The 24,837-nt window shown below is 27.8% G+C and overlaps 1 protein-coding gene across 3 annotated transcripts in view; it reads left to right on the top strand.

Moving 5' to 3' along the window:
* Positions 1-1,463: 1,463 nt before the first annotated feature.
* Positions 1,464-24,837, top strand: part of LOC132924466 (filamin-A) — a 108,250-nt gene continuing 84,876 nt past the window's right edge. For 2 of the 3 annotated variants that reach the window (XM_060988802.1, XM_060988803.1), the window contains exons 1-2: positions 1,464-1,872; positions 12,515-13,204. In XM_060988802.1, coding sequence (XP_060844785.1) covers positions 12,823-13,204 — 382 coding nt within the window. In that variant the 5' untranslated portion in view covers positions 1,464-1,872; positions 12,515-12,822. The remainder of the gene's footprint in view (positions 1,873-12,514; positions 13,205-24,837) is intronic. The other variant, XM_060988800.1, reaches the window with a different exon arrangement.

A 24,837-nucleotide genomic window follows, 5' to 3' on the forward strand; every position in this document is an offset into this window, starting at 1 on the left:
GTCATCGTGACAATCGATATCAATGATAGTATAGGCTGCCGACCTTAATCATATGTCGTATAATGTATACTATAATATAATAATAATATTTATATATATGTGCATATTATAGGTACCTTCACACACACACACACACACACACACACACACACACACACACATACACACACATAAATATATAAATTATAGGCCTATTTTGAAACGGTCCGGCAGGCAGGTCGCTAAAGTATGTTTCGAGACCATATTTGGCCGTGTAGGATTTGTAACTGTTTGCCCGGACCTGGTGCAATGTTCAGCATAATATTATAATTTACATTATACACATTCACATTGGTACAACTTACACGTGTATTATACTATTAAACAGTTTGTAATGACGTAGGAAAGTGGGTGTCGTTGTAGCACGTGTGCAGCATTGTAAGCAAGGTATAATATACCTATATACCTAATAGTCAATTGAGTAAAAGTGCAGTTTAAATATAGTACTTATATTATTATTCATTGGTGTTATAGGTACTTTTATAGTGATTAGGTGAAGTACTCATTGCCATTATCCAGTTGTTGACCACAAGTACACAAAGAAGTATTTCCCCGGAATTTAATTAAAATTTTTTTTATCATTTTGATCAAGTGTCCACTACCTACTATATTATATATTTTATCTTAAACAATTACAAGTAAAAACTTTTACCTTAATAATATTTTATACTTACGAGATACCTATTTCCAAAAAAAAAAAAAAATTACATTAGGTTATGAAATATAAGTTTTACAAAAACATTTGGTGAATTATGAATAAAAGGTACATAAACTTAAGCTGTTCAAGAACCTTTTTTCTTCCAAGATAATATACGAAATTTAACTTGGAAAAATAGCGTTGGTACGCGGTAGCCAGTCAATAGGATCTTCTCAGGTATTATTAGAAACAGAAAAATGCTATGCTAGTATTGTCAATATTGTTCTATAGATAATAAATATCATCTCAAAAAACATTAGAACATTATGAGAAATTACTACGAATCTCAAAGATTAAAGCGTCACGCCGTGGTGGTGTATTATTCGCCAAAACCAATTTATAGTAAAATTTGTGTATCTATTTGAAAATTGGACGCTTCGCTCTACTACCCTACTTTCAGTTCATGTTATGCAAATTATAATATTTATATATACATATATACATTATTGTTATTATTGTAAACATTAGGATGTGACGGTGGTCGTCCGTGGAATTGCGTTGAAAATTACACACTCGAGTGAGTGTGTCTAAGTCCGTTTCTTGGTGTGAGTCCGCCGTGTGTGCGTGCGCGTCCCGTGAGAGTCACAGCTACAGCCGCCGCCGCCGCCGCCGCGAAGGATTTATTTTTAAATCTCCCGCCGCCTCCGTCTCGCAGCGGCCATCAAAACATCCCAAAGCCACGCGACTTTGGCGGGTCGACGACAACCGTACACGGCCGCTCCTCCTCAGTGTCGCACCAGCAGTAGCTACAGCAACAACAAGAACAGCGACGGCAGCACCGACTCACTGTTCTCGTCCAAAGACAATCGAAATATTAAAGAAAATTTAAGTTGGCGTCGCGTTTTTCGCGCTAATTTATAACATCTTTTGAACGGTATTACGCGCGCGCCGTCAACGCATCTCAGAATAAAACAAAACCGTATCGATTTCGTATATTTTATTTGCTTATCGTTTTTTTTTTTAATTTTTAGTAAACTTTCTTTCAAAACTACAACGGTCGCGATTGACTTCGTATGATATAAGTAGACGTTTATAAATTGTTCCGTCGGCACTTTCGACAGGGTTTTAATAGCACTGTTGGCACTCAGCAGAGATCCGGCCGGAGCCGAACACAGACCGTTTCACGGGTCTTACCGGTACGTATATGTGATTAAATGAAATCATATATTATTATAATATAGTTTTGTAACCGAAACTGTAGACTGATCGATAACAAAAAAAAAAAACCGATTGCGACAGTGAATATTGATTGGTGTACGAATTATTGGCTTTAATTAAATCGGTAAAAACAATTATTAACGTTGTGGAACATCACATATTTTTTTCAGTTATTACATATTTTATTATCTTAACTGTGGTAAATTATACGTAGACTCACGTGATCAAACTTATAACTATAAATAATTGTGAGGCACAACGCTGCTCGTTTTTCAGTTTATAATCCCATCAGGTGATAATGATGGCCTTCTAGTTTTTTTATCTAGATTCCATATGGTGTTACGACCTATACGCAACTTAAATATTATTTTCTACAACAGTCTTTCCAGAAAAAATTTGAATTGTATACAACAACATCAAAACTTTACTTTCGTTGATCATTAAAACGCCTTTTCGTAACTATTATTATCTCATGTGCCTATATTATATACCTAACGTTAACATTATAATATAATGTATAAAGTACCTACTCTACTATGTATATATTCAATATTGTATTACAGTTATATTTCGATTTCGATTGATCAATATTATATTATCATGTACGTATGCAATACTTAGATAAAATAAGTCATAAAAAAATATGTCTGAAAAAATCAGATGTGAGCAATTGTGAAACTTTTAATTCTTAAAATTTAATTTGTCATTTTATCTGTATAACTACCATCGTAAGCCAGTAATTATTATTATACATCCACTCGTTGTTTGCACAGGCGTTAATCACCATTAGAAAAAAAGGTTATATGTATACGTATTAGATAATAGGTACTTACTAAAAGCAGATAAGGAAAGAAATGTATGAAGAATGCAAGAATAATTATAATAATATGGTATGCGTATGTGCTAAAGCCATATTGATCATTACTGCAAGTCTGCAGCAATTATTGTGTGTTACATAACTTTCGTACCAGTGTATTACACATGCAACTATACTATCAATTTTTAGTACGTTAACTCGTGTTTAGATTTATCATATTATCATACTACATACAGGATAAATCATAAACCTAACAATATCTTAAATCAAAGTACAAGGCATACCTAAATGTTAAGTTAAAATACTATAATATCTCTAACCATTAAACAATTTAAAATAAAATCCGATCTTAATAGGATGACAGGGCATTGTCTTCTCTCGCTAGCCCACATACAACATACCTAGACAAAACGTATTCACGCAATCATTATTTTTTTTTTATGTGTTTTTGAGTAATCTAAGAGTAAGATCATCCATTACAAAAATTATAGAGAATAATATTGTTGAAAGTATAACATATAGATTTGTGTCAATATTGTTTCAAAATAATTTAATAATAATTTTTATTTTTAAGTCAAATAAAAATTCAAGTAATAATTCAATATAAAACTGTTAAATCAAACTTTGAAAAATATTATCCCCTTTAATTTGTTTAATAAAATTGATTATTTTACTTTAAGATTATTAAAAAACCACAAAGGACGATTTTATATGCAAATGTATTTTATCTATGCTGCGCGTGAGTCTGAAAGAGGAAATAATTAATATTATGCAGACATCCTCTTAAGTTTAAAAAAATAAATATTTTGTGTCATCTTAAAGTATATTAATAAATAAAAATAACTATCCGGCATCCTGTATATTATATATTTATATTTAATACTTTTACATTCAGAAGTAACCATATCGGTACAAACGGCGCGCGTGTTTTCTCCCGGAGAATTATTTCTACGGTACCCATATATACATATATATATATACATAAGTGTGTATAATTATATATTAATACAGCATACGCGTACAATATATATTATAACGTCGACCTCGGATCACCAATAATATGAAACCATGAATAGACATATCATGACCAATACACTAAATATTAACGTTACGTCGCTACGTATTTCTGTTTAGGAATTGTCAAGACGTATTCGCGTCCATATATGGACAATAATATTATACACCAAACGCTCTATGTATTTAGTTGACGGGTTTGCACTGCACATTGCGTCACGCATAATATATTTTCGTTTGGGCATATAAATAACATTAACAACATTGTACGCGGCGCCGCGCCATAGGTACACATTTAGTCTTGTGTGGTGCGTAAAGTGACGATGAAATCGCCTTCTCCATAACTGCCGTAACATAAAATTTTTTTTTTTGGTTTTATAGTATTTTTATTTTATTTTTTGAATAATTATAGAATAAAAATAAATAATAATTTAATTATTGCAACTTTTTGTAAGAGTATTTTATTGTGATTTATGAGTATAATTTATACTCAATGATATAAATATTCGTAATTCGTATAATATATATATTGTATAAAGAATACGTATATTATAACTGAGCACCAACTGCAGCTTAACTTGTATACTAAATTATAAAGTTAGATAGTTAGTCTCTAATTATTATTTTATTCTAAATTATTTATGAGTAAAAAAAAAGTTATTTTCAGTAGTGAGTGCACAATTTATAATAACAGACTCGCCGCTAGAATGCTGTCCGTCTGCTATATTTAGTGACTATTTTCGAATTTTTACTAAAGATACGATAATCATCACGTTTTTTCATTTCGTCTATATTTAAATCAGTATTCAACAAATGTATACCGTGGCACATCATCCGTTTGCAATTGTAAATTATAATAGTATAAAAAAATATTGGTGATGGGTCAATAACTACTCGAGGTTGATGAGGGTTAACGTGCAATTAACATAACAATATTATTGTGAATTACTGCTCAATGAAACAACGTCAAAACTTATCTATACAACGATATTAATAATCGCTCATTAATGATTAGTCAGTAACAAAATATTCACGATTTACATAAGTAGCGTAATATTATAATAATATAATCCTATATATATTGTTAAACTGAACAGATGGCAATTCATAAGATTATATAATTGGTTATTAATATAAAGTTATTTAATTTATGATAATATGTGTTCATTGTGTCCAGGTAACAATAGAAACTATTTTTAAATAAAAACTTCCCTTAATACTGTAGTAATTTATACAATGTTTTTCAAAATTTTAATGTACACCTAATTCAAAATTCACACAAATAGTTTTTCAAATATTAAAATATTTATACAAAGAATAATGGTCTCTTTAAAAATGAGTTTTCAAAAATATGTAATTGGTACATGTGATGTTGGATTTAATATTTATAAATGTATAATAGTAGTAATTACGCTATGTTTTTAAAATACTTGCAACATTTTTAAAATTATAATTGTTAATAGACTATTATTAATCACTAAAATTTTCTAATCATACCTTCATATTTTCCAAGCCCATTATCAAGAACCTATTATTCATAGATCGTAGCACAAAAGTTACTTGTTCAAATTCTGAATTGTTGATAGTCAGAAAAATTGTCCGCTAATAATTTACAGTACAACAACAGTTTTCATTTGGAAACCAAAAGTTTATGTATCCACAAGATACTCTTTAAGTTTTAAGTAATACAAAAAATTTCAAGAATTTTAAAATTTGTTCTTAAAGAATATTATTAAAAATTCCAAAAATCAGATTTTGAATAATTGCTGCATGTGAAGTTTTTCTTCCTTTTTTTAGGGGCAAGCATGGTTAGTGAATCACTCTGTTTATAATAACTATAGTGTATTTTATATATTTTCTGCACTGCGTATTATTAGTTATTTGAAATGCACTTGTGGTATTTTTTATTGCCCAATTTGGATTTTACTGTCCGTTGGAATAAGGTGTATTTAAATAATTTTCCCACAATCTAATTTACTTATCCGATTCTTGTTGAAAATCGGTGTACAGGTTAAAATTGTCTTGGAAACTTCTCTTATTTTCTGTTAGTTTATGTATCCCGCTTTTATATTATGATAATACGTATTTACGGATTTAGGTATATGATATAATATGATGATAATATTATCATGTTTAGTAATAATTTAAAATATTATTAGGTATTCGATGTTAGGTGATTTGTAGGAATTTTATTGTGCTGCAGTGTTACGGCAACGAAATACGTATATTCATAAATCGTCGGAAGTCTTAAACGGTCAAAACTTATCGTTTATCATTCGTGTGAGATATATTTTAGTTTATAAACGCATATTAATTAATCATCGAATATATTATGGGAATCGAGTATTTTGTTTAAAAGAAGATAAATTAATATACCTTTACATGTACACTTGTTTACACAATATGGCTGCTGTTTGTTTAACATATGTTAGTGTTAAAACGAATTGACGCTTTAAATATTTGTAGTACTAAAAAAAAATATATCAATAAAATAGTTGTTATATTTTTTTTTCTGTGTTTTATGGAGTCGTATGTAACAAACGCCGAGTATACGTCCTTCTACAAATGTAATTATATTTAAATTTAAAAAAAACGACCATTTATTTCGCCTGCTGGTCAGACTTGTATAAGGGTGGGCATTAAAGTGTTAAGAGTTAAACGAACTCAATCAACATTTATTGTTAGACCCATTTTTATCAGTCCTTTATAAAAAAAAAAAATATTATAAACTTGTGACTTTATGAGTTAATAATTAATATTATCAAACAATTAATGATATTAAAAATTAAATTACAAATATTTGATTTTACGATTAGTTACACTTTACCGTTTGATTGGTTCAAATACATATTTTTGTGAAATAATTTATATATATTAATTTATTAATTATAAACATATTAAATTTTCTACTGCTTGACTGTAATACTATAGATCTATTTTCATGATTATTGAAAATTGTATGATAATTGTGAATTAAACAAATAAAAATGGCAATGAGGATTGAATTCAAAAAACCATACCAATTCCCTTAAATATGGTCGTGTCTGTTTCAAAATCGATTTAATATACGTATACATACATTAAATTTCTGTGTCATTTTTTAATCACATTAATTAAATCAAAAAAGTATTGTACAAAATAAAAATAAACTGTTGTTAGTTAATATTAAAGTATTTACAAATTTACAAAACTTTATAGTTTTTGGTAATGTCTCATTTTGTTTTAGTTGTCGGCTATTAAAATTTTGCTCTCGCCTATAAAAATTGTATGAAATTATGAACTATTTAGGTTCTGCAGCTAGTTATAAATAATATAATTTGTTAAAAAAAAAGCTTATTTATAAACAAACTATATTATAACTGTTATAGATTTATTATTATGGCTTTATGAACTTGTAATATATTTTTGCAGGACTCAAATTATTTAATTTAAATTCAATAAGTTAAACAATAGAAAAATGTCGTTCCAATGACCTCTATGGACCGTGTGGTACCTAACTTATTTAATAACGCGGATGGTTAAAGTTCGTTCAAATATTGGTTTAATTGATGCAAAATCTTTCGGCTGACCGTTAAATCGTTTTCATATGTTTCCTAATTGTATAAGAACGTATACAGGTAAAACTAAAACTTAAAAGACGTAAACAAGAATAAAAATTCAAAAAATGCCAAAAAGTGTTATAAAAAAAGCACGGCACTTACAAAAATATAAACGTTGTTTAATCAGTATTATTCGATATTCATCAAAGTAAATTTGTTGTTATCGGCTATTGAAAGAGAATCTAATATCGGCAAAAATAGATGTTCCAAATTAAAAAAAAAAAACTTCTTGCGTTATATATGAGTATATTACAAAGTAGTATTAACGATTTGAAACGCTGCCAATACTCGCATTACCTTAACCTCCTTTGTCTCCCAAAATCTCGCGTTCAAATTCATGAACGTTCGATGTTTAGAAACACACATTACACATAACAAATGTCACGTTATACTAAAAGCGCAAATCTCAAAATTTTAAATTTACTGTATTCGTATATATCAGTTTAATCGTTTGGTACGTTTACATTTGTAAATTATTAATCATAATACTCGTAATGGTGATAAAACATTATTTAATTCATTATTTATTTAATTTATTAGTACTAATTTAGTATTTTATACTCACTACATTTTTTAACAATAATAAACCTATTCATAGGTATTTTTTAAAATGTCTTTTTATATATTTTTAAAATAATATAAACTTAAAAATATGGAATACAAAATCTGTAAAAATGTAAGCCATTTTGGAATATTATTCTTCTTAATTAGAATTATTAGATTCCGTTCAAACCCACTGTCCCACAAAAGCTAAAGGTTATATGTTATAACAACATATCATAATATCTTGGATATTTATATGACACTTTGGTATCATTTTTTTTTTGTGTTTTTGTGTTTTTGAAGTTAAGAAATAAACAAATTATGGCTGGGTTATTAATAAAAAGTACGTAAAATTAACGTTTTAAAATAATTTGTATAGTTAAAAAATTAAAATCTGAATCTGAATCTAAGAGTTGGAAGCGGACCGATTTTAAGGAGTTTAATATAGGCAGCATTACGTACGTATGTGTATGATGTGCGAACGAGAGTGTAAATAATATAAAAAAATGTAATAACAATAAATAATAATACGAGTGGAACCTGATTTATCGAACACCTACCTATTTATAAGGAACACCTCTTTTAATGTACAAAACAGACAAGGTTCCTACGATATTTTAACGGTTTTTACCTGTCTATAACTGCCTCTTTAAATAGACAGTAATATTTTGCACAGTTTCAACGGTATGTTAACGGACAGTATCAGTTCAAACTCAAATTGACTTAACGAGATCCAAAAAAATTCGTATATTATAAATATTTAAACTATTATGTACAAAGTATGAACAATCTTATTTTATTCAAAAATAAACGCCATTATATTATGTATAAAACGAAGACTTCTTAAAAAAACTATTTGCAATTATTATTTTTCTAATACACCATAATATAGATTTTTATTTATTAGTATTAATTATTAAATTACATATGCATCAATTATAATAATATATTAGGGATATTATATACGTATATGTAATTCTTATATATTTCAAAAAAACATTTTCATTACATATTATGTACAATTGTACACATACATTTTACTATAAAAACTGCCTATATAATGGTCACCTGTCTATAAAGAACTACATTTATAGTTCCGTGAGTGTCCGTAATAGACGGATTTCATTATAATTTATAATAATATGATCATTAGTGTTTAAATGTGTGTGTGTACAGTTTTCAACCAACGCATAATACTTCGTAAGTCATCAACGATGTGTGTAGAAACTAAAAATATATTTTGTTCTAGCATGACCATGAAAAATAAATAGTGGGACAAAAATTCACCTAGTTTCGGTTATACGATTCTTATTAAAATAGATAGGATTTCTTGTCTTGGACATACAGGTGGTTAAAATTATTCAGGAAAACTGTAGGTTTTGTAAAAAAATAAATGAAAAATGTTTTGGATCATAGATACTACACTCCCTCCCTTATTATTCCATATTAAGGATCGTAGCTTGATTTAAAATTTGAAATCGTACTTTTAAAATTATATTTTGGCTTATTGTATTAGGACCATCAATTAACAAACGTAATAAACAATTTTGAGTTAATGTTATTTAACTGTACGTTGTAAAAAATTATTCCGGAATTTGGTTCGTTTTTACGAAATCGTAAAAACTATATTAACTATGAAACCGATAGTTACGAAATCACTTAACTGCCCGTGGTTACATTCACCTACAGCGAGCTTGGCCACAACTAATAAACGCGAAATAAAATCCCCTTGTGAGTTTTGTTAATATATTATTCAATATAGAAACATTAAAAAAAACTGAAGTTAAAGTTCAAATATATTCATCCAAGTGTTGAAGTGTGTACCTATATTATAATATTATATAGTTTTAAAATCATTGAGTTCGGATAAAGGGTATCTTAGTCGTTATTTATGAAGGGCTACTAGCTACAAAGTAGGACAATTTATAATAACGTGGTGTGGTGGATATACACATTTTAGACGTTTAGACTCTAAAGTCTAAGGGAAATCTAGCGTTTTTAATCATTCATTCCACTATATCTTCAAGATAAGTTTCAAATACATCAGTTGATCAATATTATTACGTATTTAATGACATAAAAATATAATATACAATAATAAACATGTGATTGTAAGCTAATTTTACAATATTTGAAAAGTCTGTGCCAATACCAAAATTTTTAAAGGGAATACTTAAGCTCCTCATAATATTGATGAAAGGAATGCGTAGTCCCCACCACATCCTTTTTATAGTTATTGACATACAAATACAAATTATATCATTTATATTCAATGTATATTTTATCTATATTAAACAAGTAGTCTATAGAGTAAAATATATTCAGCTGATAAACACACATATGCTGCGGTAAAATTTTAAAAACATTTTCTACAGAAAACACAAAGATTCTTATTGTCTGTGTATTTATCTATTTAGAAATACCGTGGATACCACAGAAACAACAATTTAATTAATTTTGTTTTTCAATGGATTTATAATTAAAAAATTGTAGAAAAATAAAGATATTAATTTAGTAATTTTTTGATGATGACTTGATTTGAGAGAACTTATTAACAATTTTGGGTCTAAGTTCCCCCTAAGACCCCTAGTTTTTTGCAATACTATGCAAATATGCAATGTAGAATCTATGTAATCGATATGATTGTGAAGAATACTAATCCCCCTCGGCTGTTTTTAATATTATATTAGCTGACGAAGTGTCCCGTTGGCGCTCAATGTGTAATATTTTTATGTACATAATTATAATGATTTTTCATGTCGTAACTCGTTATTTTAGTACATCTCAAAACCCAACACATCATAAGAAAATATATTTATAATAAATGTTGCACCAAGGCGAACAAAACGAAATGGGCGCCAAACTTTTTATTTTTATAAATGTATTAAAAAAACATTGAAACAATAATATTGTTATGACTGTTACGAGAATACTTACGTTTAGGCTAAACGAAACAAGAAAAAACTATTAACAGCAGTGTGGATATCTAGAATTAAAATAATGTAATAATGTTATAAAAAAAATATATATTACTATTATTATTGCTCAATAATATTTTAGATTTTGAACTGAGCGATAAATGTATGGATTTAACAATTAAGTGTTAGAATTACAAATTTGAAGGACATTTGTAGCAAGTATAATTTATAATTGTAATACTTTTGGGAGGTTAAAATTGAAAATGTTCAGTATCTATACTTGTTAAAGTAATTTGAAAAAAAAAACGAACATTTGTTAGAATTGTAACGTAGTTATTAAAATAGCTGTTTGGTAATCTGATTAGAATTATTGGTTAAACTGTCTGTTTTTTTTTTTAAATATCGATAGCAATTTTTTGGCTCAGTCAAAAGCTAAATGATTGAACACAATATTTTTTATAAATTCTTAATTTAATTTTTTTTTTTAAATGTATTTTACCATAATAATGTTTTACTGTTCTACGAGTGTTTAATGATAAAATAATTTTGATGAATTTCTTCAAAATCGAAAAATTTGAAAATTATTTTTTATATTTTTATAAATATTTTTTTTTACATAATATTACATTAAATTAAATTGTCATTACAATATTAATATTATATAATGTTTTAAACATAAGGTTTGAAAATTTAATAAAAAGCCTCATAAGTTTAGTTAGTTGGTTCACGTTCATTACTGACATTAAAAAAAAAAATTGATAAATTTTAATTTAAATAAACCTACCATGATATTAATAGTAAAATAAATTACAATCAATATCAATACAATTAAATTCAATATTAAATAATATAGCTTATGAATTCGTTTTTATATGCAATGATTTATCATTGAATTACAATTTAATACATACATTTTAGTGACTTACTCAATATCTACTGGATAGTATTTACCTACTTTTTAATAATTTTATTACTGTACGAATAATAAAAAATAGTTAATAAAATTATTGCATTAAAAATGTAAAAATATATAACTAATACTCGTATGACGTATGAATGCTCTAATAATACATATAGTTTGACAGTACAGACTGATAAGTATGTAGGAATATAATATGTGTCAGATGTATAAAAAATAATAATCAATATTTTAATATAATTTATTTTCTATTGATATAATGAAAAATCTAATGGTATAATATAATATATACGAGTACTTTTAGGTAGGTATAATTACTATGAATACACTGTTTTTCGATGTTATAGGCAGATAGGTAGTGAAATAAGTTAGAATAGAGCATATTATAGTTGATTCTAGAGTATATCATGACGTTCAAATTTGTGCTGATTACGTAATTTTGCAATATTTACTGCCAAGTAGGAAATAGTAGTTTGTGGGAGGAGATACATTTACTTGCACGATAGTCCTCTCAGTTTATTTATTTTTTTTTTTGTCATAATACCTAAACTAACCACCTAGTTAACTACATACCAATATATATAATATTGCACACTAAATATTTAAAAAATATATATATTATATTAAATCGTGGTAGCGTAGAATGTAAAACGCGATGGTTAGTCGTAGCCGGCATTCCACTTTGGTTGGCGTCGGAAAAATAAATAAACTGTACATGAAACGTCTTTAATAATATTAATAAATATAATATTCAATTATTGTGTCTTTGTATTGTTATTATTTTATTATTAATATTCGATTATATCACAGGTACGCCACCGGCAGAGGGCGCGGTACACGCAGCCCGACGGCGACAACGACGACGACCATCACCACCACCACCACCACCGACCCACCACCGACAAGACCCAACGTCAGTCGGTGTCGTTTTTTACGAATATAATAATAATAATAATATAATACCTACCTACCTGCATACCTATATATTATTATTTGTTTCGCGTGTCTACGTCGAAATCTCGTAATCATATCGTACACACGCACAGGCGCTCGCATACGCCCGCACACCTCACACCAATACTAGCGCACGCGCACGCACGCACACACGCGAAACCGGTATGTCAGCTGTAGCGGCAGTGGCGGTGGCGTCGGCGGCGGCGACCGCGACGGACGACCCGGACGGATACGAAGCCGGCAGTCAGGAGGACGACATGGGAGCCGCCGAACGGGACTTGGCCGAGGACGCGCGCTGGAAGCTTATCCAGCAGAACACGTTTACCCGATGGGCAAATGAGCACTTGAAGACGGCCGGTAAGGCCATCGGCAATCTGGAAACAGACTTAGGCGACGGACTTCGGTTAATTACGCTCATTGAGGTGCTCAGCGGCAAACGATTACCCAAGCACAACAAACGGCCAACATTCCGGTCGCAGAAGCTGGAGAACGTGTCTGTGGCGCTCAAGTTTCTCGATGACGAAAACATAAAGCTGGTCAACATAGGTATGTACAGCACAACAATAGCAATAATAATATAGGTAAAATATTTAGCTTTACCGGACGCCTATTTTTATTTTTTTGAACGATAAGAATTTGGCAGTAGGACGTAGTTTTAAAGTTTTAGCGATTCAATTCGAAGTTCGTTATGGATTCTGTGGATTTTGTGTTATAAATATAATATAGTTAGTGCTGGATTTTAATGCAGAGCATTAATTTTTGGGTTGTCTGATTCTAATTACATAATCCGTTTCATGTAACAGATGTTTCAAATTAAAACTTTAGTTTAATTTTTCTGTGTTTTTCAATTTATAGAGCATTTTTTTTTTTTGCATTTTTGTGTCATCTTATTAATTTGAATTCATATTAAATTAAAATATTGTACAATAATTTAATGTAAATTAAGAAAATCAAAATATTAATATATTATAACAAGAAATATTGTTTTTATAATTATGATTTGCTATAATATAGTTTTTAGTTATTTTTCGTCCGTACCAAATAATTTCAATTGGTATACAACATTTGAATGTGATAACTTTTTTTATCTATCTCTTGCATTTATCGGATGTAGTATCTTATACCGAACCTCAAACCAAATTTAACGGCTATAATTGGTCAGTTAAATATAGGTAAATTTGTTTAGTTAAGTATCAAGTAAATAATCTGAAAGTTAATTCGTTGTTTTTTTACCACTTGCATTGGTTTTTTTTAAGAGCATTATTGTGTTGAAAAGGCTAAAAGGCTATTCTTTGGGTATTTTTGTTATTTTAGTTAAAATTTTGCAGACATAGATAATACCTAGAAAACTTTACTATTTGCATACAAATATAATATTTAATTAACCTTCTTTTCGATTTCAATTGTCCACCGAAACATGAAATTCGATAATATTATTGTGCATTATTAAAGCTATGATGTCGCTCTGCTGTAGATATCATGCTTGAGTCATTGAGTAGTAATAGTAATTTTGTAAATTTGAATTCAATGATAAATTATTGCGTACAAAAATAATTTTTTTTATTTATCGTTTAAATACCAAATTTCGTAATTATTTGTATTGAATTGCTATAAAAAAAATTACCATTTTTATAAAATACTAATAAACAACAATTTTATCTAAATTTCAAACATCTACCTACTGTTATTTATTTTTGAATTGTACAAAATCGATTTTGTCAGAACTTGGAGCTGTGTATATATTACTATTTTTCATTATTTTTATTTTTACCGATTTTAATACATCCATTGATCCGTTTGAAGTCTAAAACATGTTTACTGATACGAGTATGTTAGTATCTTGTACTATACTTGTATCTATAATACAAATGGTCTTGTTAAAAAAGTCCCACAGTCCCATTAACTTCCCACGACGTATCAAACATAAACAGTGTCGAGGTCTGCTCGATGCCTATAATATAATACACATTGACATCGAGTAACTGCTATCCTTAAAAATGGGACAAGGATTTTTTTATGTTATCCCTAATTCTTTGTACTTCCAAATTTAAATATTTATTTTAAAAATAATATGTTGTTAACTAGATGGTTGATTGTATGGACATTTTAAATAATTTTTAAATAATTAAAATAAATTGTAGAACAATGATTTTTATACCTATTAATACAATTACAAATAAACAAAAAATAATTCCATTTACAACCAACATAACTATAATTATTTTACCAAAATAACTTTGGTAATTATTTCGACTTTTAAGTCATGTTTTTTTTTTGATTAATAAGTATTTGAATACACAAAATCACTTCTTGTTATTCTTTATATAGTTATTAGATATATACTGTTTTTTGCTTTGTCAGTTCCACGATTATAAAATATAAGATACCTAGATATATTTATAAAAATATACAATTTGTAAAATATTGGAATATAACATAAAAAGTTTTAAAGTACTTTAAATAATTAATAAGACTAAATATAACATAATCCTAACTTGATAAATACTAAATTAATGCAATTTATGTAAAAATAAGCAATTAAAATGTTCAAATTTTCATTTACAACCTTATGAAACGCATTTTGTGCTTATCCAGCATACAATGTACCGTTGATCAGAAAATAAATGCAAATGAGCAAATATGTATGAAAGTCCTTGCTCTAATTAATAACATAAGTGAGTACACGTAAAAATTTGTTTGTATGCCCATGTATGTGTTAGTAGAATGCGTATTAAAATGTAAATGAGTATACTAATAGTACTAACTATTTTTTTTTCAAATTCGCTGTATATTTTTGTCTGCAAATAAAAAGATTTTACATAGGCGATATTATAATATTACCTAATGTAATATGTCAGCTGTCAACGCAACAAATTACTTTTGGATTATGCAGGTCATTTTAAGGGCGTTTTACAAATCAGTGGTGTTAAATGCTAACTTTAAACTCTTTTAAGTAACCTATCTTTATTTTATAGTATATATATGTTTATGTGTTTATATTATAAATTATGCTTTTTAATTTTATTATCCAAACTCACAACGTTCAAACTTGTATTTGCAATACTTTTAAACGCGTTTATTATTTCATCAAGAGTTCAAATATTGTTTTTAAAACAAATCATAGTGGACATTTGTATGTTTATTTATACTACTATACAGTGTGATGTAATATGTCTTTCCTTGCTGTTTAAAATCATACAACTACGTAGATATATTATATACTATATAGGTATACAGAGTCAATCATGGTCAATCACTTCGAGACCCCTCTCTATCTATATTAAGTATACATTTGAACAATAAAAGTATCATATCGTTGGGAAAGCCAAATTTTGAATGAAAAGGTTCATTTTGTTAATCGGCAATCGGGACCCCTCGGTTGAACAACGGTGATGTAGAAAACTCTTAATATAAAATTCGATTTTTGAATTCTCTTATAGTCTTGATTAAATTTTATTGATTTTGATGATGCGGTAGGTTATTTAATTTGTGATTCCATATTTCAAAGAAAAACGTTTTATTTTTAAATATTAACCTATACAATACAATTATAATTTATAATAATTGTTTTTATTTACGAGAATTCATAAAATTTAGGAAAGGCGTGTGAAGTGATTGTGTAAATTATATAGTATCCACAGTTTTGCTGCTCTACTTCTCCAAAGGTCTACTTAGACTTTCTTAAAGTTATTCATAACTTATTGTATTCTAAACAATTTTAATTGGACGTTGACATTTTTAGAAAAGTGTACTGATAAGGTTGTGTTACCAAATCCATATACAAGTACACAACTAGACAGGGATAACGATTGTTTTATTTTCCAAAATTTTATTCTTAATAATATAATCATATAAACCATATATTTTAAACTTTAAAATATGGTTCAAAGTGCTATACTAAAATTAACGACTAAAACAATAAATGTAGCTTAGCAGTTTTGTTACAAGCTATGTACTTTCAGGGCTGAAGGCAAAATTCAAATTGATTATTTGTAAAATATACAGCTAAGGCGTGTTTCTACTGCAGCATTCGATAGGTTCATACTGAAAATATATTTAAATGCCTATATTATATGTGTTCTAGACATGATTAATTTTTACCCTTGAAGTTGTTTCATTTATATTATATTATAGTGGGTAGTATACCTAATGGTTATTTTTAAAGGCACTCTAAAACACTTTGTGGAAACAAATCGATAACAAACAGCTATTAAAATTTAGCTTGTAAACCGCCGTTATCATATATCACTTATTATGTATGATGGTAGTATATGTTAGTAGTTTACGCTGAGTTTGTTTGTTTTTACGATATTTTACGACGTCATAAAAAAACTACCCAGCGCACATACATCGATGTTTATGTTGTATACAGTTTTTCGCGCGACTTGTGGTGTCCTCATGGCTAGGTAGGTGTATTTAATACGGCTGATACTACAGCAAGCTATTCTGCGCTATGTCGCAAATAAATATTTGCTTTTTCGTAAAATCAATTGAAGAGAATGTCACGTCGTAAATGCCGCGATAATAATAAATTAATAATACAGATGCATTTTTGTGGGTATAATAAATTAATAAACTTTGTTATAATGTTATATAATATATATCATTTATAATCTTATATTATTGCGTTTATACTTTATATTATTTGGTGTGGCATAGGTCACCGGTCAAAGGTTATTTATTTTATCATTTCTCTGTTGACACACGCTGTCGTATACGTCGTAAGTATGAATTTTATTTTACTCGATACTTATCGGTCTACAAATAAAAATACCATATTACCTCTTATTATTGTTATCGTATCGTTATTATAATAATGCATGAAAAACTTACGTTGTTATAACATTGAAATGTACAAAGATAAAATCACAATATTAGTTGTACACATTTAGAACATTTCTATGTTTAAAATCATGCATTACCTAGGTACAACGTTGCTTAAGATTTACACATTTTTGTAGATTGGTATATGGAGATTGCCATATTTAAGGGTAGGCATAAATGCATGAGGTAGGTAAAATACTGTTCATACTATTCTAGTATGGTGCGAATCTTATATTATTATAGAGGCGGGTACGCATCGTTTAACTGGTATCGACAGGTGCAGATCGGAAATCTAGCGATCCGAGACGGTAGCGCAATTGCTCGAAATGTTCGTAAATCTACGACTTATTTTGTTTTTCATAATATAGATACTTGAAGTTACAAGTTAAACCGTTTACTCAATGGCTACACATTTTTAGAACAATTTTACTTTTTGTTTTATCAACTTAAAACTATAGATTAACTAAAATTAAAATCTAAAAAGATCGATATATTATTTTGATAACAATATCATACATTTTTTTCAAAATACAAAAATTAGAGCATTGTATTCACCTATTAAACGTTTATATAATGTATAATATGATACCATTAACCAGGGAATGTACGACGTGTATAATATATATTATTTATTTTATTATATTAAAAAAAGGATTGCACTAGTATAAAAAAATGATATTATAACTCATAAAAATTTATAGGTACAAATAAATTGTATATACAAATTATAATTATTATTGTGTATTTTAGCCGAAATATTCGCAATGCTTTTTCACTTTCCATGCTATTATAAAGGTACCACTACAAACGGTCTATGACTACGGCATTGCGCGCACAATAATTTAAAATGATGTATATTTATATCAGTACACAAAGGGACATAATACATAAGGCATATAATTACATACCTAATATTATATTATATATCACATCTTTTAAACTTTTGATTCGTTTTTTTTTTCGGTCACCTAAAATTGTTATCTTTTGTTCGATATTTCTATAACAAATGGCACAGCTACTTATTATCAGCTTGGTGTATAAATGTATAATATTAAATATGTACACCATTCATATTATTTTTACAACCACAGAATATTATAATAGAAATTTATTATTTTTTCTAATCTTAGCACATTATATTTTTACCCGAATTCTAAATAAAACGTCGCCAACCGGCATTGAATAATTAAAAAAATATATACATGGTATATGCAGACTATATGCTGCAGTGCCTGAAAGCCCGTCCCAGAGTAGGTGGGCGCCATTTGTTATTGCTACTTTTCCGTGTTTTTTTAAAAAAAACGGGCATGATCTCATGATTTATACGTCACACAGTTACTACATACATAACTCAAAAATATGACGTATTGCTCATAGTAATATTTTTATACTTGTAACTATAATATTGTTACAAAAATCTAAATAAAGACAAAATATTTTAATACATCATCTAGACGGCGAATCGTTGTAATAAAAATAATAAGCTAGATACTATATAGTCGTAGTAGGTTAGTATATAGGTACCTACGCTCTTCCACGGTAAATTATTATCATATTTAAGTTACATATTATGTACTCATAGTAGTTAAATCTAGATATTATGTAAACATTCAAACAAATTGTCATGATTCGAAAACAAACAATATTATTATATTGTTGCTTACATAATAGATTAGACACTTAACAACTGCACACATAAAAAGTAAAATTAAGTATATATTATAACATTTGTAACAAGTTTAATTTGGATTAACAATTCTCTTATTATACCTATTATTTATTTTTTTGGATTAACTTGCCTTCAATGAATTATTCAAAGTTGTATATTTTGTTGTCACCGTGATGAACACACTCTCTGTATCCAACCGGCGACCGTTGACTTAAATAATGGGTTGAGAAAGGGGGGAATTCGTCTGGATCATATACCTAAACTTTGATTATCTTTGCTGTAATATTATTCTTTCGTTTTTTCTGTTTATGTGTTATGTGTGGCTAAATTCCTTATGGGAATATTAATTTCTCCCTCAAGCTTCTTAAAATCATGCAAGCTTTGCATCACACACTATACAAAGTAGTTAGGTAGGTACTGTTTAATATGTATAATAGTCAATAGATAGTTATATAATACCAAATCCAGTTATAAATCAATAACCGTATAATCATCATCCATATGCCAATTGTTTAATTCAACCATCGTCCCCAGAGTCATAAACTCATAACATATATACGTATACACATTTAATTGCGTATTTTCAGCCATTTTTATTTTATTCGTGTAGCTATTAACCACAAAAATTTAGACATCCGTGAACGTGACGAATTTCTTAAGGGGATTCGATAACGACTGTTTTTATCTTTGTTTAACACATGTGGAACATAGAAATTTAAGTGTTTTTTTCCAATGTTCCGATTCATATAGTGAAGTGATAAGAAATTTGAAAACAGATTTGGATTTGTTGTTAAGTCTACTTGAGATCGATTTTCCGAAATTTTTTTTTTTTGCTTATAATTTCTTCAATATATCAATTTTTAATTTCTACTTTTTTAATATATATATATTTTTGGATTTTTGATACATTAAAAAATGTGGGAAAGTTGATCTCAAGTAGACTTAACGGTAAATTCAAATCTGTTTTCAGATTTCTTATCGTTTCACTAGATCAATAGGTACATTTAGCAAAAAAACTCGTCTTAATGTCTATGTTTCACGTGTGTTAGACTAAGACAAAAACGGTCGATATCGAACTCTCTTAATAACAGTTGCAAAATTTATTTGACCATTCTCGGAATTTGTACTATTGTCAGTAATAACACACATATATAATCACCAGTGACAATATATTATGTACGTCACAAATTATTTTTAATTTGCGAAATATATTAACTATTTGCGTTGTTTTTAATTTTTAAACATTCGAGGCAATTTTCTTTCAAATAAAACTTATATTTTAATTTTTTATTGTTTTAACAATAAAATACGTTTTCATTTTGGACATTAATCGATTCACCAAAATAGTGGCAAATCCGCAAAAGACTATGAAATAACTATCGAAAGTTAATGTTTTAATTAATAAATCATTAATTTAGAATCTTGTCATTTATAATGATCCCACTTTAACGTGGTATAGACGTAGAGTTCTCGAATGATTTCAAAAATGTATATAGATATAACCGAAACAAAAATCGGTCTTTGAAAAGAAAATTACTTGTTTATATAAATTATTTTAAAGAAAACTTTGGATAAGTCTATGAAAGCAGAAAGTATAAAATATTAAATAAACATTTTGAGTTAAATATAGGTATATCGTATATATATATAATATAATTGTTTTACTTACATAACTTATTCGCAATTTATTATCTATTATATGTATATTATTGTATTGTGATATTATGCTAGTTTATGATTACTAATTCACCATCATACCCACTATTGGCGTATAATAATAGAAACTATTATAATCTCATCGTATAGTAAAAATTTAATATATTAATATAAAATGAATGTATTCAACATCGAAACATTTTCTAACAAATCAAAACCAAAAACTTAAGGCCTATACATTATAAAATAATAACTATTAATAATAATATCAATAGTTGTGTTACACACTTACATTTTAATTTGATCAGATCTCGTGCGTACGAGACTCGATCATGAGCACCCGGTGTTAAAACATTATAAATTTATAACGCATACATGCTAGTCTCATAAATCATAAATTCATCATAAGTAGATTGGTACCTATAGGGCTATAGATATGAAGTAATGACAAGTGGAATATTATTGTGTCATAATACAAGATGAATGTCAAATAATCGTTAATCTATATTTTATTCTTTGGTTTTTAAACACGGTTCTTTGGCCTTATTGAGAGCTCAATTTTTAATCCATTCAATCATCGTAAGTAAATTGAAAACCAAAGTCAGCCATTAACTTACGAAAAAAATATTTCATAATACCAGCTTTAGTAATGTAGGTGTTAATTATTATTGACTATAATATAGTATATTACTCGTACACGAACACGGCACACCTAAATGTACTTTTATTAATTGTTTATTATATTATTTCTTCAATATTATATACATATCTATATGATAACAAACAAGTCACAAGTCTGTATTCCGATTTTCAAGATCCGTGTTAGTTATTATATTTCAATCTCAATTTGGTATTGCTAATATTAATATTAAGTACCATATTTTACGATGAATTTTGAAAATTGTTCATTTTAATCAATTTATTTTACGTTTTTTAAGGCTATTTTTGAAGTTATAATGAATAGATAGGTAGGTATAGTGAATAATTATTGAGATACTAATTTTTACGGTGTTTATTATACTTATTAGGTATGTCGTATAGAGATATGAAATATATACACCAACAAGTGCGTTCGTAAATCTCTCGGTTAGTATATGTCTAGTGTAGGTACCTACATTTTTTTCTCACCAAAATTTTCGGTTCTTCGTCTTTGTATAACACACGCATTCGTGTTTCGTCACGTTTAGAAATGATTACGGTTTTTGTTCGCAAACCATTTCAATATGATATTGAATTATTAATACAACAAATTATTTTTGTATAATGTGTGTGCCACTCCTACAATACTACACACACCTATATAATAGAAATATATCATAACAATAACTACGGTAATAAATAATAATTTTCATAGGATTTATTTTGTAATGCATAATCATAAATAATTTAGAACAATTCATTTTTAAGATACGAAAAAGTAAAAATGTAATATTATTTATGTATATTATTATAATATAAATGTGTGTAATATATGATTGTATGACTAAGAGTTAAATATTTTGGAACATAATCAAAATATACAAACGATAAAATTGTAAACGAAACTTGAGATATTTTCGTACTTACTAGTATTTATAGTTAAATTTAAACAGATCGACTAAATTTAGTACATTATAATATAATCTATATTATTAGAGCGTGGAGTGTAGATGCAAGTAAAATATAATATTCGAAAGTAAAACCCTAATTTTCATACCTTAAACACTAAACAATTTTCTACAAATTTATATTTCAATCTACGTTTTAAATTATATTTGTATTATACAATTTAAATATATTTTAAGTGAAACCCTGGATTTTTGGACTAACAAGGTTAATGCAAGCACCTCGTAGATGGATGCATAATAAAATATTTAGAGCTGTCTGTTGTTTACATATTAAAACCTTTTAAGTGGTTTCCAATTTTTTTGGATGTACACAAATCATAAATCCACGGGTTTTCCATTATCTTAATAATCGTTGTTGAATAGTGTGTATAAGGTATCAATAAATATATTTAAAAAATATTTTTCTGATAGCAATTTAAAAAAACCTCGCTTATGGCAGTTATCGTTACTATTAGACTATATACTATATATTTACCTACCTAGTACCTACTTATTTATTGGCGAACACTGTTGAATCGGGTATTTGGCGTAACTATTTTCTTCTTCTAAAAAAAGACCACTGACTGCCAATTTAATAATATAGAACCAAGTGTACGAAAAAAAATATAAGATGAATGTCTTGATATGTGTTGATAAGTTGATGTAATATTCACACACAGACAATGTGGCGGGCATAAGTAATGTCACGTTGTTCAGTATTCGCGAAATTGTAGCATAATAATACTAATACGTATGTCAGTATAATATGATATAATATATATAGCCATATAGGTAATAGGCTTAGGTACATATTATTATATTATGTATAAACCGATTAACGAACGAAATGTATATAATATATTTACGCAAAAACTATTAACCCGTGACCATTTGTACTGCTATAATCGCAGAGCAGTAATGTGTGTGTGTGTGAAAGAGAGCGAGTGTATCGAGAATATGAAACCCGATTTTTTTTTTTTTTTATGGTTCACCGCAGTTTGCTGGTGGTTCATAAGCATATATGTACATAAATTTATAGTTTTATTAATCTTAAATAAGACGTCCTTAACTTATTTTCTATCTACATGTACAGATACTATAGTAAGTTTTAAATTTGAATTTCACTAGAACATGGTACATCGTGTGGATTAATGAAAACCGTTTTATGACCACAATCTGTTGACGAGTATATGTAAATTAATATAATTATCGTACATTTGTCACCGAGTATGATTATTGTTGCCGTCAATGAATAATGACTTAAAATCTTACCAAGTGTTATTAAATATTCAACATAATTATTAAATTAAAGTACTCCAAAAATAATCATTGTCAGTAAGGTTATATTTGCAAAGTTGTTAGATGGAAAAAAGTGCTACTGTGTTGATGAAGACAAAATATGTTGCAAGATATAATTTTGCGCATAACATTAATATGTTTTATTTTAGTGTAATCGACGGGAAGTAGCTGTTCTAATAATCATTATTTTACGAAAATGTTGATGAATAAATATAACAAAACATTGTAATATATAAATATTGATCAGTTTTTGATGATTATTTCTCTACACGCAGTCAAACTCACATTATATTGGTATGCGCTTAACGGTTTTTTAATGTCATCCAAATACCTTAACACGGGCGTAGTCCCTAAATAATATAATACTGCAGTTAGGTATTTTTCATCCAAAAAATTTGTTTTTATCGTACAACATTTAAACGATAGTAATAATACCACATTCCGCGTAATACACATATGTTTATAATTTAATATATTTGGTCTTTAACTTTACTATCTTTCTTATATTTTAATATAGTATTAACCTACATAAATTCATAATATAGATATACATAGCAATGTTTAAATTACGAAATTTAGTAAGAGATTTTGCTACGTTACAGCGTTTAATTGATATCGTATTTATTTTTCATCCGTTTGTCTAATAATGATAGATAGTACCTACCTATATAGGTACAACTAGGAAACGTTTTTATCATACAAAAATATTTTCTTACAATTTATTTTCTGGAACATTTGGTAAATGGTCTAAATGTGATAAATATTATTATGATGTGCTATTTGAATTTTTCCTTTATTACCTTCATGAGATTTCCAAATTTATAAGATTATAATAGCTATTCATTTTTTAACAGTGATACCTATACTATAATTCTGTGTAATATGTTAGGTAATATTTTTGTTGACCTTTAGTATTTTTATGTTTATAGAGTTCTATTATAACCGTGATCCTAGTATATCTTTATCCTGTGTATATTATGGATATTAGTTTAACTCGTAGTGATCGTACGTATCATAATATGCTGCACATTAATGTAGGCATTAGTCTTGGTCAGATTCTTGCAGCCTCACGACATTATAGTATATTATTATAATATTACAGTCGTATATGTATAGCCGAAACGCTGGTAGGTATACAAAATAAA

This window comes from Rhopalosiphum padi, chromosome 3 (assembly GCF_020882245.1).
Source record: "Rhopalosiphum padi isolate XX-2018 chromosome 3, ASM2088224v1, whole genome shotgun sequence".
Taxonomy (NCBI): domain Eukaryota; kingdom Metazoa; phylum Arthropoda; class Insecta; order Hemiptera; family Aphididae; genus Rhopalosiphum; species Rhopalosiphum padi.